The sequence below is a fragment of the Sus scrofa genome, chromosome 18 (genome assembly GCF_000003025.6).
Source record: "Sus scrofa isolate TJ Tabasco breed Duroc chromosome 18, Sscrofa11.1, whole genome shotgun sequence".
NCBI classification, from domain to species: domain Eukaryota; kingdom Metazoa; phylum Chordata; class Mammalia; order Artiodactyla; family Suidae; genus Sus; species Sus scrofa.
The window spans coordinates 32,030,279-32,048,061 of record NC_010460.4 but is presented as its reverse complement, the minus strand read 5'-3'; the positions used below and the strand labels follow the sequence as shown (position 1 = coordinate 32,048,061).

At 33.4% G+C, this 17,783-nt stretch overlaps 1 protein-coding gene across 1 annotated transcript in view; it reads right to left on the bottom strand.

Annotated features, from left to right (window-relative positions):
* PPP1R3A (protein phosphatase 1 regulatory subunit 3A) overlaps nucleotides 8,113-17,783 on the bottom strand; it is a 42,283-nt gene continuing 32,612 nt past the window's right edge. The window contains exons 2-4 of the mRNA XM_003360157.4: nucleotides 16,841-16,899; nucleotides 16,620-16,744; nucleotides 8,113-14,710 (exon numbers count right to left, since the gene is read on the bottom strand). Of these exons, the coding sequence (XP_003360205.2) occupies nucleotides 12,395-14,710; nucleotides 16,620-16,744; nucleotides 16,841-16,899 (2,500 nt within the window). The 3' untranslated portion in view covers nucleotides 8,113-12,394. The remainder of the gene's footprint in view (nucleotides 14,711-16,619; nucleotides 16,745-16,840; nucleotides 16,900-17,783) is intronic.

Below are 17,783 nucleotides of genomic sequence, written 5' to 3'. Positions count from 1 at the left end.
TAGTGGTATGATTTATGGATACATCATAAATATTTGAGAAGTTAATTTCACACATAATCTCTGGTCTAATTCTAAATTCTTACTAATTTTAGGATACTCTTAGTCCCCATCAAAGAGAATGACAGACAACACACTCAACCACTATCTCTTAACAGCTGTTAAAATTGGCATTAATCAATTAAGCCTTCTAAACAAAGCCTTTCTTTGGAGTAAACTGGGCTATAAGTAATCTTAAATACACAACACTAAAACACATATAGTATCTTCCTTCTCCCTTTAACATGCTTTTTAGCTAATATGCAGGGCTGAATTTTTCTCCCTCCTAAGTCCCACTCCTGCCATTTCCTAAGACATGACACAAATAAAATTGGAATAACTAAAAACAACATTTGATAATGTGACTCAAGGCATGTTCACAGTTTGAAGCAATGGATTGTTCATGAACAAATGCAGACTAAAGCCTAAAATGTAAATTTAACAAGCTCTAGGCCTAAGGAGACATATCCTCGCTGCTAAGAACTGAACAAAACAACCAACTTAGCAATTGACCGAATCATCAATATTTCTATTTATCCCTACAGTACAGAAGCCCCCAATTCTGGAGATGTTATTAGGTTCGGATGTGAGGGTCAAAAAGCCAGATGAAGACTATGACAAACAGTGTTGAGATGGAGAAAGAAACTCTGAGAGAGAGAGAGACAATTAACTTATAAACAAAAATTCTAAAACATGAAGAAAGCTATTCTTCTATACAAGAATTGACACATTCACTTCAAACTAATGGAATATTCCAATAAAGACTTTAAATGTCAGAGTTCCCATTGTGGCTCAGTGGTGATGAACTTGACTAGTATCCATAAGAACACAACTTCAATCCCTGGCCTTGCTCAGTGGGTTAAGGATCTGGCATTGCTACAAGCTGCGGTGTAGGTTGGAGATGGGCTCAGATCTGGCATTGCTGTGGCTGTGGCACAGGGCAGCAGCTATAGCTCTGATTCAACCCCTAGCCTGCGAACTTCCATATGCTGTGGGTGCAGCCCTAAAAAGACCAAAAAATAAATCAATAAATAAAAGATTTTAAATGTCTATATATAAGATATTTCAACTGATAAATGGATGATACCATTTTTTTAAAATGGCAAGGAATTTTTTAAAAATTGAAGTATAGTTTATTTACAGTATTGTGTTAGCTTTAGATGTTCATAATTTTTTTAAAGAACAAAAAATAAAAAATGGCTAGGTATGAAAAAGAACAAATTCTGTACACTTAAATAAAGATCATGGTTATTGAAACTTGAGAAATAACCCCATATTAGCAAAGTAGAAGGGAGAATTAATGAATTGGAAGGATAATTCAAGAAATTTATGAAGAATTCAGAATAGAGAACAAAGAAAAATATAAAATAGAAATTCAAAATAACATGGTAAAAATAAGTCCAAATGTATTAGCTAATGAAAATACCATAATTGACTCAAATTCCTCTATTAAAAGACAGATTCCAAGTTGAGGTTTTTTGTTTTGTTTTGTTTTTTTGTGTTTTGTTTTTTTACTATATAGCTATAAATTCCTGGCAAGAAGATATGATAAAGTTATGGGAAAATCTGTGTTACATGAATATCAACCATAAGAAAGCTAGTACAGCAGTATTATTACCTGATGGCATGTAATTTAAGGCAAAATATTAATAAGGATATCATGTATAATAATTAATGAAAATCCACTAAGAAATGATAGTAACGATGAGCTTATTTGCAACTAAGAACCAGGCGTCTTAAGTCTTTAAAGCAAAACTGGGACAATTACAAGAATAAATGGATACTTTGATAATATTAGAAGAGATCTCAAATAGTGAGGGTCAAAGCAGACTGGATATTAGTTAGAATATGGTTTGGAACAACAAACTTATGAAGCATGACCCAATAAGCATATAAATAACTCTACACCCCCCAAAATGTTACGTAGAATAATAATTACTTTGACGATGTAGTAGATCACAAAGTGTTATCACATTTCAAATAATTGGCAGCCAGCCATTTTCTATGACAATAGTCTAATGTAATTTGCACCAATTATAAAAGATCATAATGAATAAATAAATGTCCTGTTAAATAACTCACGTGTTAAATTACAGTGGAAAATAGGAAATAAAAGGGAATAAAAATATTTGAGACATTTATATATATGTACATATATATGTATATGTTTTTGAGATGTAAATAATTTTCTCGAAGTCCAATGCAGTTAAAATATTTGGTTTATTTTATAATATTATACAAACCTCTAAATAGAAAGGATAAAAAGAATATGATATATATTAACCTCAAGAAGATAAGAAAAAGCAATAGAAGTTAAATTAAAAATAGAAGTTAAATTAAAAATAATCTAGTGGTACTAATGATAGAATTCGGCAAGATGCATATAAGAACATACAAAAATCAATAGTGTTCTTATATATTATTGGTATAATGACCAAAATGTCAAACTAATAACTAGTAGAAATAATGAGAGAGTTCAGCAAACTAGTTAAATGTGAAAATAACCTAGTGCTACACAGTATCAATAATTTCCCAAAAGAAAATATAATAAGAGGATCCGGCGTTGCCGTGAGCTGTGGTGTAGGTCGCAGACGCGGCTCGGATCCCTCGTTGCTGTGACTCTGGTGTAGGCGGGTGGCTACAGCTCCAATTTGACCCCTAGCCTGGGAACCTCCATATGCCCTGGGAGCAGCCCAAGAAAAGGCAAAAAGACAAAAAAAAAGAAAAAGAAAAAAGAAAAAGAAAATATAATAAGAAAAATTTATCTCACAATAGTAACAAAATTCATAAGGTACCTAGGAGTATATCTAACCATAAATGTTCAGTGTATGTATGGAGAATATTATAAATTATAATCAAAGGAACAACAAATGAATAAGAAATATACTAGTCTCATGGATGGAAAGACTCAATAATGTTAAATATCAATTCTCAAATTCGTGCACACATTCAGAACAATTCCATTAAAAATCAAGTTTTTCATAAAACTTGATAAGCTGATCCTACAATTCATATGGAACAGCAAGGGGCCAAGAGTTATAGAGGTTTTTTTTTTTTCATTTTTTAAAGTTTCATTGACGTGTAGTTGATTTACAAGGTGGTGATAATTTCTGCTGTATAAGAGTTACGGAATTTTAAAAAAGAATGCATGGGAACTTGCTTCACCTGATATCAAGACCTACTGTAAATCTATGGAAATTAAGACCATGTTGATCTACAAAAGGAAAAATAGAGGCAGAAATTTATCCATAAATATATGAGAATTGGCACTTTAGAGCTACACATTACAAATCCCATATTCTCACTTACCCTTCAAGAACCTAGAAGTATTCCCTTTACAGGGAGTCCTCTATCACATTCCCACTATTGCCCTCTGCCACCAGTTACTGGGGTATAATGGATTGCATCTAGAACAAACATCTGAATAAATTTCCCTCTTCTAGGAGTTTGGAACTAAGATCCAAAAAACTAACCAGTTAATTTTTAGACATATATGATCAGGATGCAAGACTAACATTGGAGAATTATATTTTAGGGACCATGTATCTTGAAGAGTAAGTTAAAAGAGAAAATCCACTGGCAAAAGCAGAAAAATGAAGTGATCGCAGAAAAAGGAAAAAAAAAAGAGAAAGATGGGAAAACAGGAAAGTCAGGAGTTATTCCATTTCTTGATTGCTTTCCATGTCCTGGCTTTTGTCCCTACTCATGCCTATTTTCACATCTAGTCTTAGAGTAGTGATCCTCTTTCCTTATATGTCTTTGTGTGTGTGTGTATGTTTTGTTTTGTTTTTCTTTAACTACTTTGAGGGGATTTGGTTATTTCCAATCAAAGAGCTTTGAGTCCTGCATATTGAATATTATCAAATTTCTCTCAACTATGTCTGATAATGTCTGATTTTATGAAATACTATGGGCTCTACACCGTGATAGAACAGCTTTATAAAACATAAAATTGACCCCAGTGATATTTTAAAAATAAACCAAGAGATACATATAATAAAGACCAATATTCAAAAACTGTTCCTCTATGCCTTTTGTAGGAGGCTGGATTGAAGTCAGTAAAGGCACAGTTTCAGGCTTTTTGGGCAACTAAGCTAATCTTTTGCCATTCATTCAGTATGAACATAGTTTATGTTCTTAAATGATAGTAGTTATTCTTTGGATAAAGTTCCAGTGCACATATCCCTTAAGCCAAGGTGAAGGAAATGCTGATCCATTGTGATCCAGTGTCAGCACAGTATGAAGTGAGGCGAAAAGTGAAGTTTATTGCAGTGGCCAACACTAGATGGAATGACACTGGTTCTGCCTTAAAATATCTCTGTCTTTTATTGAATATCTTGAATCATTGGTTTATATTTTAATTTGGCTTATGCCATGATTGTTAAGTGCCAATAATGTGATCTAGTTTATTTCCAAAAAAATTTTTGTTCCTCCTACGCATGATGGACAGCATGTTTACTCACTCATAATACATCTTCCAGCAACTTATACCATGTAATTTTGAGTAACATCCAATGGCCTTTTTTGTTTGTAAAAGAGATGTTTACAAAGTTTCTTCTATCTTATTCCACTTTGGCTATGGAATTATGATGTCCTGAGCCCTCTGAATAGGTGATAGCCTACAGTATCAGGTTCCACAATATTATGGTTATCCAGTGTCAATAATGTAAATGACTTCTTTCTGAAGGATTTTGACCAATGGATTCTTTTTAAAATGTCCCTGTTTAAAAAAAAAAAAAAATCATTGCCCTTTACAACTCAGATTCTAAATACTGAATCTACAAAATTGTCCTTCTTTACCTAGGATGACCAAGGACTGGTACATCTGAATTATATTCTACAACCCTAAGTACAAGAATTCTGCCTATAGCTTAAAGTTGAGATTCTTCTTGGAAACTGCCCCCCTTTATTCTTGTAATGCAAAGCGACGTATACCTACTAGCCAGGATATTTTCTTGGACTTTTAGGCTGACCTTATCATTTTCATCCCAAATGTGTTACTTTTGAAAGTGAAAGGAGGGCTATTAATAATTATACTGGGACATCAGGCATAAATAAACTCTATGCCAGTCACATCAGGATATTTCCTCATTGTAGTTACTATGTTTGTAAAACACAATTGGAATGAGGCATTTGGTAAGTTTTATTGTGATTTACTTGATTCCTAAAATTAGAGTGGTAAAAGGATAGCATGTTTCTGAAATATAAGAAGTAAAGTTCTTACAGGACCAAACAGTCCTTACTTTGTGCCTAGGTCTCGCCTCTCTTATTGAACTGGTCACAAGATATTGCAATTATTGGCTCATGTCTCTATCTCCTTTGCTATACTCAAGCTAGGCAAAATCTGGGACTAGTATAATGCTTGTGGCCTGAGAGGATGTCAATGTGTATTTTTTGAGGTCATTTGCATAAATTGAAAATAACAGAATATTTTTAGGGACTTTATTTTTTTAGGACCATTAATAAAGATAGGATTATCTGTGTAAGAGATATGGTATATTACATGTAATGTATTTATATACTAGTATAGGACCGTGCAGAATACTAATATATAACTACAATTCATAAAATAACTTGACTTGATGTATCTGGATTGAAGGAACAATATGGCACAATATTTAAGAGGACCAACTCTGGAGAAAGACTACTAGAGTCTGAATCTACACTAGCCTGTGACCTTGGAAAAACAAGCTTCTGTGTATCTGTTTCTGTCTGTAAAATGGGGAAGTCATAGTACTTCTGTCATGAAGTCATAAAACAGAAATAAGTTGTTTCACATAAGGGGCATAAAACAGTGATTGTAAACACTCAAGAATTGGTTATTATGTTATTGTCATAATAATGAAAATATTATTATAACTACTCATATTATTATTAAAGATTGAATCTTACATGCATAGATCAACAAAGATAAATATGTAGATGTTATACTCAAAGATTCAGGCTACAGCTGGTTTCCTTACTTATTCATGTAATAAAAAATCAACATGTTGCTCTTAGATGAAATTCTAATTTAAGGGTGGGGGTAAAATCAGGAAGGCCAAAAAATGCACATGGGAGAAGACAACTAACTTATATTGATGTCTGTATGCCTCATCCCAAATATTAGAGACTACGAAATAAATATGAAGGACATTTGTAATCTCTTCTTATTTTCCTTACCAACTTTTAAAGAGTGGAAATGTATTTAAAATATTTCCAAAAAGAATATTTCCACTCATATCTATAAGGTAGGAAATAAATTATCTTTTCTTTAACCTTATTCTCCTTATATGCATAATGAAAAATGGCAATTGAATTTGCCAAAGATTATTGGGAATTGTCATTGGGAAAAATCACTTAATGTGTGGTAATAAAATATCAATATTATTTTTAGAATATTTGTATAAAGTTGATTTAAATGTCATATTTCCATAAATGCCCCACACTAAAAATTTTATAAACTGTAAAGGCCACCTATATAGTATTATTAAAATAGGTTATGGATTGTTTAAAATGTTTACAAAGAGAATTTCTAACTTCACATAATGATTTTTAAGCATTCTCCCTCTGCTGTTTGCTATTATGTTTTATAGAGTGTGTCTTTAGGAAATTTTAAATGTTTCCTCTCAGCACCAAGTCAACCAATACATGATATTGATGAATTCTACAATAGAGTAGACATGTATCTGGCATTTCTTTAAATATTAAGAGACAAATTGCTAATGGTCTTAAGCTGTTATATGTCATGCTATATACATGCTATATATATTTCCAGGCTATGTACTGCTTTCCTTTAGATTCTGTCCCCAAACAGTTATATCTTTGTGTTATAATTTTAGTTTCATATCTAAATATAATAGAATGAATGTCTTCAAAGACAGGATGAATCTTTTACATATCATATATATATAACTACATCTTGTATTAGTAGACTGTTTGCTGCCATTACTCTCACTTATCAGATGTCAGAATACATGTATGTATATGTATAAATATGTATGTGGGTGCCTGTGTATATGTGCGTGTTTGAGTATATGTCACTAATCTCATATGCTAATCAGGCAAATATTTCCTTTTAAAAAATTCACTTGCTATCGTTGCTAGTTGTTCTGTTTGCTTACTCTAAAAGTTGACATGCTGAACAGGTGTGAAACTGAAAGATCAGCCATTTTCAAAGGGCATGGCAGCAGTTGGGAATATTGAGTTTCTTACACTTTATACCTTGTGATGCTTGTTGATTTTTAAGCTACTAAACTTCCTTACCTGAAAATATGTCTTGTTCTATTAATTTTCACATTATCCAGTGAATTATGGTATGTATTATTATTCTTTTAATATATAATCTGTATATTATTTCCCATGAGATAGAATGAATGGGATTTTTCCTGTGCTAGGAAAGTTAATAAATATAGAAAATTTATTTTTTAAGGGGAATGGAGAGGAAGGATTTTTTCTCTTTTTCCCACATCCCAGATCCACTGTACCATTCTGTCTCGTAGCTACATTCTCTTTGCCTATTTCTCCATTGTCTTTGATATTTTATGAAAAAATTCTAGCATTGCTTTAAGTTTATGCATTCTAAAATCAGACCTCAGAATACTTTATCCATGTTTCAGGGAAAGGATAAGAGGAGATATCGCTGCAAATCAATTCTATCCACAGGTATTGACCGAGATTTCCTCCAAACTACACCTTATGAGTCGTGGGAGGAAAGAAGCCATGTTCCTGTCCTGAACAAGCGGACAGTTCAGTTAGTATAATTAGTCAAATACTCAGTGCATGCAAGATGATTAGTGTCAAAAGAGATCTGAAAAATTGGAGAGATCTTACCAACTGAAATAGTAGGAGATTTCAAAAGGATGGGGACTAAAGCTGTACATGGAAAAATGTACCGAGTTGGATAGGAAGAGAGAAGGAAAGATAACTAAAAGTGACTTCTTAACAGAGGGACATACCTGAGCAGTCATAGAACAGATGAGCATGGCCTTTTCTAGGGAAATCATAACTTGCTTGACTGACAGAGGACTTGAAGCAAAGCAGTGGGAATGAAGGGGCCGTGGTTCAGATGGGGCAATAAGAAGGACGAAGCATTGATTCCAATCAAGATCAGTAGTTTAATTAGTCATTGAAAGAAGAATCAGATCTTGGCATCATCTCAGGCAAATAATGATTTCTCTGTAGTCCATTGTTGATTTACACATGGTATTCTTTATTATCATGAATATAAAGAGTTAAATATATTAGGAAAAACTTAGGGAATTCTTCCTTAAATTTTCACATAACCATTGTTTCATATTTGAAAACAAAGGTAATGTGTACGCACCTAACAGATATCGAAAAGACACAAAATAAAAATTCTGAAATTTTTAAAGAGTTGTTTGTTTAATAAGGTTTTAACACGCTACAATAATGGCATTTCTTGTAAAACATGTTCAAAGCTGGGTTGAAAATCCAAGTGAAAATTTTATTAGCTATTTAAAGAGGTTTGGGTAAAACTATGAAAACATTGTGTTAATGACCAAATCTATTTTTAAAAGATGAAAAGGAACTTATGTAGCCATGAGCTTTATTATGAATTTTTTTTCTGAAAATTGAATAAAATTAAACAAATTAATCAAATAAATAAAAGTATCTTTTTAAGCTGTTGTCTTCATATAGGAGTACAATTGTGGAAATGCTGGAAGAATATTCCTTTTGTACCTTGTTACAGAATCAAATGATCCTAATTCTCAGTTCCACAGAATTGGAAGGACTTAAATAAAAGATAGGACTTAAATAACAAACCACAATCTTTATTGCATAGTTCACTTTCTATATTTACTCAGTGAAATTTTGAAAGGTCAGAGATCATGTTAACAAAAATAAGTAGGTGAACTGGCCCTGGGGATAACAGCTCTCCTACTTGTATCTTTATTAGTTTTCCTGCTAGTTTTTTTGTTTTGCTTTGTTTGCTTATTTTGCAAAAATTTATATGTAAAAATTGAGCCTAATAAAGAAAACAACAAGTCTGGTGATATAAAATAATATTCATGACTGAAAAAACTTATGAAAGTATCATGAATGCTATTTGGGAAAATATTTTCTTTGATTCCCCAAATTTGATCTGGATATTTTTAAGTTTTCCATTTAACCAGTAGACTGGTTTAAGATGACAAATAAAAGAGGATCCTGTTTCTCTCATAAAAATAGTGACAGACTATATATATAAATAAATATATATATAAATATACATATATATGTGTAAATAAATGTTCCTAGGAAAAATTTACTATCAAAATATTGGGGCTTAGTAGGAAAACACAATTGCATTAAACTAATGTTCTTGAATGTTGAGAGGTGAATGTCATCTTGAATCATTTCCTCTTATATTGAAAAATCTATAACATATTGGCAGCTTACACAGATGTGATTTTTTTTTTTTTTTTTGTCTTTTTGCCTTTTCTAGGGCCACACCCATGGCATATGGAGATTCCCTGGCTAGGGGTCTAATTGGAGCTATAGCCGCCGGCCTATGCCAGAGCCATAGCAATGCGGGATCTGCGACCTACACCACAGCTCCTTGCAAAGCCGGATCCTTAACCCACTGAGCGAGGCCAGGGATTGAACCCACAACCTCATGGTTCCTAGTTGGATTTGTTACACTGAGCCACAGTGGGAACTCCAGATGTGATTTTTTTTATGATAGTTGATTTTACTACCTACAGTTGCTTGACTTGCCAATTAATTTTTTAGAACTTTGTTTCTAAAAGTCAGGAGCCCAGTAAGATAAAAGGTGGTGGTTATTATATCACATTTCTTAACCACTATAGAAGCAGATATGCAGTATTTTTTATTTATTATCATGCCACACCCTCTTTTGGCCCTTAACCAGTATTTGAGGAGACACAATGAAGGTAGCTATGATGATCCTTGTCATGATGATTCACAGTCAAATCTTTATTAACCAGGTTCTTCCTGGGATTCACTTTTCTTATTCAATATAGCGATGTGAACAAAGCAGGCTGCAAAAATCTACCTTTCCACCTAGCAGTTGGTACATTCTTATGACTTTGTTTCAAATTCTTCATAAGTAATGTTTGGAAAGTCAATTAATTACCAATTGTATCTTCTTTGCATGCAGAAAAGTATACAATGAAGTCTTTTAAACCCTTTGAAACTTCTATTATCACATTACAAATATGTATGAGAAGGTTTAATAAGTTAATGTTGCCAAAAAATCAAATAAAAGAGATAAAGAAGTTACATTCTTTTATGTATAAGGGAATAACTACAGTTCAGGCACCTGTGTTCATAAAAAATATAGTGTTCTTTGCATTAATAAGATATGGCATATTGACTGAAACTCTTAAAGGTAGAATGCAGAAACCAAGCCATTAGGAACTGAAGAAATGCTAACTATAACTTCATTGTGATCTAGACATGTCAACAAAATTATCAAGATAGAAATTTCAGAGATAATATTCTAGTTCCAGTCTACAGTATCCCACTTGTATTTAATGAAAATATGCTTTCTCAAACAATCAAATATTTGCCCCGAGTTCTACTTCAAGGTGTTTGTGTTTGTTCAACTAAAAAGTTAAAGTCAAGCATTCAGTTTCAGTGGGACTTGAGACAAGCATGCAATTAGGGGATTTGGAAACAGTTGTGTAACTACTGAAAATTAAGGAAATCATTTACTACCACTGGTAGTAAAGGAAATCATTTACTACCAGTTTAAATGCTGCATTCTCATTTTGTCTTCCCAGAAATGCATGTTTCTTGGAAGTGTGGGATGATATGTGCAAATGTTACTCAATGAATTCACCTTTACACATTAATAAACAGGTTACTTTTCACTCTGAAGATCAATGTTACATTCTCTATGAAAGTAATTCCTATAAAAAAGAAAGCCTTCAAATGACCTCCCTCATTGTGACTCTCTTCCCAAGTCCCCGCCAAGTCAAAAGCATCATGCTATATACAATGCCTCCTCCCTGAGGACTAGCCATTCAGGGTATCAAAGGAAGTGCTCTGCCATAGAACAGAGCAGAAAGTTTTGCATATGTTAGTCATTCGACAAATCATTGTTCAAATCAATTGTATAAGAATGTTTGCATTGCCTTTATGTGACTAAAATAACTAGTTCCATTATTTCACATACGTAGCCATAGATAATAATAGCAACCAAAGTCACTGCTGTAACTGGGTATTCATTTCTCCCATAGTAGATTCCATATTTGCCTATTTGTCTGCTTAAAAATTTGATTTATCATTTAGCAACCTGATAATTATATGGTAAATATCACTAATGATTAGTTGCTTGTTTTCTAAATGCACCTAAGGGAAGAATTCATTGCTTTATAATGAGAAAAGTTAAAAAATTTAAAGACAAAAAAATACTGCCAAGTAGAATAGTTCATTTAGAAATCTTTTTTAATTATTGTTATAATTTAATGCTTTATGCTTTATAGTTACAAATTCATTCTGAAGCAATGTTTGTAGAACTTTCAACTTAAATTTCCAACTTTGAATAATAGTTGATGTTGAAATTATTCAGCTGTGTTATACAGTCTCCCTTTAAAAGAGAAAAGCAATGCTTAAAGACAAGCCATACACAAAATTTTGTATAACTGAAAGATCATCCCTTGATTGTTTCAGTCTTTTGCAAATTTGGTTTGCAAATGCTTTGACTTTGCAGGTATGCAGGAGTTAAAATGTGTATATGCGTATTAAGGGTTATTCAGGCAAAGGATGTGTTTCTTCAAACTAAATCTATGCATCTCAATATGTATAGATATTGTTCTTAAAAATATGAAATAGAAATTGAAAGATTTGATTTATCAAAATGTGCTGATAAATGATACAGTGGTAAATGCAAATTTCATGGTCAGTATTAAAATACCATAAAAGTCCTCTGCCATTGTCCACGTTTTATCTATTTTTAAAAACCGTAGATGGAAAAATACTCTGAGAGAAAAAAATGAAGCTTTACTGCAAAAGAAATGAATGCAAGAAATGGCACTTTAAATAGTGAAGCGACGTGAAGCATTGAAACTTCATAGCCTGCTAAGGAGCAACAGCTGTACCTAATTTCAACTTGACGTGCTTCAGATCTCATATTCATATAGGTATTTAATGATCCAAACATAATGGTCCTATATAGAATAATTACTTATATGAAGGAGCAAACTTCATACGCATTCCTTTTTAAATGATCCTTCAAGAGAAAAACTGCACTGGCTGTTTGAACAATGAATAGTCTCGTTCACCAATCCAAATGTTTGAGGCTAAATAGCTTATCTTTTAAGAGAGAATAATAATAGTGCTGAGGTTACTTCTTTTTGACAGACTCTTTTTGTCTTCCCCCTTCCCAGGATAGCCAGTACAGTGAAAAAAGTTAGAATGCCCAGCCGATCATTAAGTCGTACTGATAGACAGTTACGAGAAATATCAGAAACAAAAGAAAATAAGGTATTTTAGAGTTGATGTATTTCGAAAGCAGAGATTCACTGCTTTGAGCCTGACTTTCCTGGGCAGGGAGACTACTAGAAGCAGAGCTCTCAGATTCCTTGTCACCTGAAGAGCACAATGATTGTCCAGAGTTTATTAATCCTTCATTTTCATGCCTTGCCTCTTCCTTGTTCTCCAAAGCTTCACTGGTTAAAATAGTCGGCCCTAGAGATGTCTCCACACTGCATTCTCCTTGTTGGGAAATCTGGCCTGTACATCTTTCTTTCCAACTACCTGATGTCACTATTCCTGAACTTTTGGAAACGTCTTCAGGTGTAGTCATAGGATGCGGGTGCTTGTCAATACCCTGGATTTCACGTGTTGGATTACAATTATATTCTGATTTAGAAGAAATCGATTGAGGAGTTGTGGTAGTATTTTCATTCTCTGCAGCAGCTTCCTGTTCATGGGTTGGCACTGAATTTTTAGCATGGTGATTGGAAACGTGAGAGCCATTCTGAGAAGCTCCATTAGTGCCTGAGTTTAAGGCAGAATGAATAACAGCATCTATATTCGTTTTCTTTGATAATTCTTGTACCTGCCCAGGATCTTTATTTTCTGTAAATATTTTTTTGCCTATTGGTAACATTTCCAAATGTAAATCCAGTTTTGAGTCTGCTTTTTGATTGTCTATAATGCCCTGTGACGATTCTTCTACAGATGTTGTATTTCCAACATCACGTTTCTTCCTGTCATGTGTCTTCCCGGAATTGTATACAGATATGGTTTCTTCCTTCTCTGTTTCATCTATATGAACATTACAAATACCTAAACATGATTCCTTTTCAAAATCATTGTCATAGGTTACACCTACTGTATCTCGTTGACAAAGGTTATCACGTGAATCATTTCTCCCTTCATGTGGATCAAACGCTGTTTCCTTTACCTCGATGGGCCTGTCACTTCGTGCTGTCTCTTGAGGTAGCTTAGCAATTATTGCTTTTTCCCTAGCAGACATGCTTTCTAGAGTACTTTCTGATGTTGTCTTAATTATATAAGCTGTACCTGCTTCTACTTTCTCAGTAATACCATGATCAGCAAGAGAAGACAGTTCATAGCTCGCTGTTTCTTGGCAGGTAAACAGTTTTTCTGTAGGAGTAGCTTTCAGAATCCTTGTATTATCTCTTTTTTTCCACATGTCTTCACAATCTGCTTGTTCTTTGGTCTGCTCTGTTATATTTGTTCTATTCTCTCTTGCTTTCCCCTGACTTTCCAGAACATTCTGATTTTGTTTATGCTGTGTGTTCTTATGCTGATCTTCAGGTTTAATGCAATCTGATTGTTCTTCTTCAGCCTGGAAAAGATGCTTGTTCCTCAAAACATTTCCATTTCTTGGTGAACAAGCTTGACCAAGAATTCCGCCTAAAGAAATACCTTCTCTAGTAGAGAGATCACAGTCTGGGGTTGTTAACACAGCTTCTTCCCAGCTTAGATTTGTCCTTGGTGAATGAAATATATCTGCTCTGATTGCCTGGCCATGAATTGTGGTGTCTTTGCTTGGCAGAGCAGTTAGGTCTCTAGTGCTAGCTCCCATCCCTTCCACACTTATTTCAGAGTGGCCTGTCTTCCTTTCTTGGTCATGTAAGGTTGATGGAAACTTTTTTCTTTGTTTTTCATTAACACCTAAATGTATTCTTTGCTCTTCCTCCTCATTCTTACCGCTGTCGTAATCTTTCTTGGAAGATCCTTTTTCTGTCGATTCTTCTGAATGGAATTCCGAATGGAAATCTCTTCTTAAACATTCCCAATCCTTCATTTCAATTTTTTTAGCTTCTTCTTCAAGTTTTTTATTACAGTTTTCTGCCATTATTTGATCTGAAAAGAGATGAGATATTTTCACTCTGCCTCTCCCTTGGGCTGGATTAGCATTATCATCCAGTACTTCTTTGCTACCAATATGTAACTGCACTAATTCGTCACTACTGGTATTTCCCAGCGATGGCTTGATTTCTCCCATATCTGAAGAAATTCCCTCTGAAGGTTGATGACTACCCTCATTTCCTGAGGGATATTGTTCATTGGGGTAAGAATCTCCTTTTAAGGATCTTTCTGCTGATGAACTTGAAGACAAAGGCCTTTTGAACAAGTCAGTGAATACTTCATCATGGATTTCCTTCTTCTCTAACCCCTCAGCTTTATTTGGAAAATTGACTATATTCTTTTCATCTCTGGAAGCAGTACTTCTTATTAAGTGTTGATTTATCTTAAGGGATAAAAACAAAGAATAATGACCAAATCATTTTAAATATATAAAACAAATTAGATAGGTTTCATTAGCTTGGATAGTAATTATCTGGTAGATTGCCTTGATTCATTTTGTTTGTCGATTTTTTACAAATTTTATACACCAGATGTTTTGGGGGCTTCTTGTAGGCTATGACTTGGCCATGAGATTAATAAGAAAAGGGGCCAAAATTAATCACTCTCCTTCCTAGCTTCCAAATATCACATTATATTATTCAACTACTCTTGCTTGTCATTGTACTTTCTCCTCACTTAGGATATACACATTGATAGCTCCATGCTAATCAATTAGAGAGCAGCTTCCTAGGTGCCCCTTGCTGCATTTACACTTGCTGTAGGTGCCCCTATTACAGTTTCTCTTATTAATATGTTTTCTGCAAAGCCTCTGCAAACTATTAATAGCAAAACGTCACTCAAAGAAAAGTGAGGGAGTTAATGTCTCTGCAAATTCTGTTTTAATGACCCTCTGCCAACTGGTACTCAAATGTATTTGAGCTCTTCAGTGATGCCAACTGTCAGGATTTAACAGTGAGATGCCTGTGTTTTTTTTTTTTTCTCCTCATAACTGACATTTGCATGATCTCAATAATTATATGCAAATCTTACGTTTTCCCCTTCTTCTCACATAAGGCTCATGTTACTTGTCAACTGCACAGCTGTCTTGTAAGCCAATGCCTGTGGGTTCCACAGATTTGGTTGTATTTCCATCTATTATAGAGCTTCATTGTTTTATGCATTAACGTCAGCATAGAGCAAATTAGCATCTAAATTAGAGCTCCCTGTTCATTTATTGGACGTACAATCTCAGTAACTTCTAAACAAACTTTTATATTTTAGCCTGCTCATTGTAATGAGGTATATTGGTGAAGTATGTGATTTTTCAAGGCCCTTTCATTATATTCTGTGGTTTGAAAAAAATGGCGGTGTTAACTTTCAGCTGGTGAGAATTCTCACAATGGGTGACAACTTTGTAGTTTCTTAAAGTTGGAGCAAAGTAAATTGCATACTTTAGTGATGCAGCTTCCATATCACTATAGAAAAGATGGAATGTGTGGGGAAAGAGATGAGTTCTATTTCTTTTCTGTTTCAGCACTGACACTTGAAGAAGCAAATGTCATTTTAATCTTAGATGATTATGAATCCATGTATCCTAATGATATGAACTCCAACCAAATACAGTAAGGGATAAATTGCATTATGTGACTCATTTACTCCTATTTCTTCCTTTGTGATAAAAATTCTATCTAAACCATCCCCCCAAAATTCCAAATAGATTGAATGTTCACCAAGTGTGAAATTTATGATAACAAATTTAATACTAAATTGTACAGTGTTGAATTTGTTTCCTGTTATGACACAGGCTATTTTCTCCTCATTTGGGAATTTAAAACTTGCCAATGATATAGAACGTAGAGATTCTCACAAAGATGGAAGTAAAAAAAAAAAAAAAAAAAAAGCTGCTAAAGGCAAGAATTAGACTTGTAGAGCCGGACAGAACCTTAACAATCATCTAGTTCAGCCCTCTCATTTCACAGACGAGTTTGTGATAAGTGTACACTTGTCACAAAGATTAGAAATGCATATCAGGATAGTGCTACCTCTTCTGTAATTCCTGCAAAATATTACTCAGAGCCGCTGGTAAAGAGATAAGAAATGAATGTCATTAATTTACTACTGCAGAGACCAGAAGCAACATACTGAAATCAAAGTGCCTTGTTGATCAAGCCTGAGATGCAAGAACAGAATAGGCTGTGCTTTTCACATTTGCAAATTATGTTAGTTGAAGCTATTGAAAGGCAGGCATTGCAGCATCTTTGAAGCATAAATGGATTCATCTTCTCTAACACTGTGGCAACCAGAACACTTACCATCAACTCTAATTCTTTTTCATTATGTTCATCATGTTCCCTGTTTACATCTTTCACATTTTGATTACCGGTTTCCAAGTCTTCCTTGTCCTCATCAGAGCAAACAATTGTTGGGATATAGGTATCTGAAAAGTTCAGATAATTGTGTCTAGGTAAGATCATTATAATCACAGGTTTTAACAAAAGAAATGGATTCAGTTTAAAAATTAAGGAAATATTACCTGTAATCTTTGAATTCTCAAAGTTATTCTCCTCTGAAGGTACTGATGATTCTTCTTTACTGTTAAATTTAAAACAAAATCTTAAACATTTTTATGGGACTATAAATAGAGTATATTTATAGAGGAGGAAATTCAAATCAATTACAAGCCAAATATTACATAACCTTTCATATTTTTTGCATTATTTTGTATATTTTAATATTAAATTGATTTCTTAGAATGATGAAATAGTATATATTAGTTGTAGAAAAATGTAAAAATTATATACACAATGCCATTTTTATAAATAAGCTTATTTTGCTTATATTGAAACTTATATAACCAAAGTAAAAATATATGTAAATGTAGACTATTCCATCATTCATGAATTTAATCTTTTCAGGTGAGAACATTTTTCTTTTGGTTTAAGTGATGAAGTTTTATGAATTGACAGTCCATTTGTGGTCATTGAAATTGCTCTCTAACATTCCAGTGATTAATTTTTTGTGTTCCATTTTACTCAGTATTCTTTCAGTTGAACAGACATAATATTGATCTCCAGAAAAGGAGAAAAAAAACAAAACTTACTAGAAACTTTGGAAAGCAGCTAAATTTGTACTCAGTTTAAAACTTCATGTGTGTATTGCCAAAGGCCACTTTTACAATCAAGTCTTCAGATCACTCACGTAGAAGTTTATATTTTCTTTTTTAAAATAATTTGGGTTGCATTACCTTTTCTATCAAATTTTGCATACTTTTTGAGAAAGATAAATAACTTTTTCTTTCAAATGTGGTTTGTTTGTGGGTATATTTGTGGAACCAATAAATTAGATCTGTCCATGACATTCAGCAAGAAAAAAAAAATTTAATGAAAAGCCCACTTTTTTGTATAGCTATGTCACAAGTCAATCTACCAGAAGTGACTGGCCCAGTATCCACATTTTCTTGTACTGTCTCAACTGAA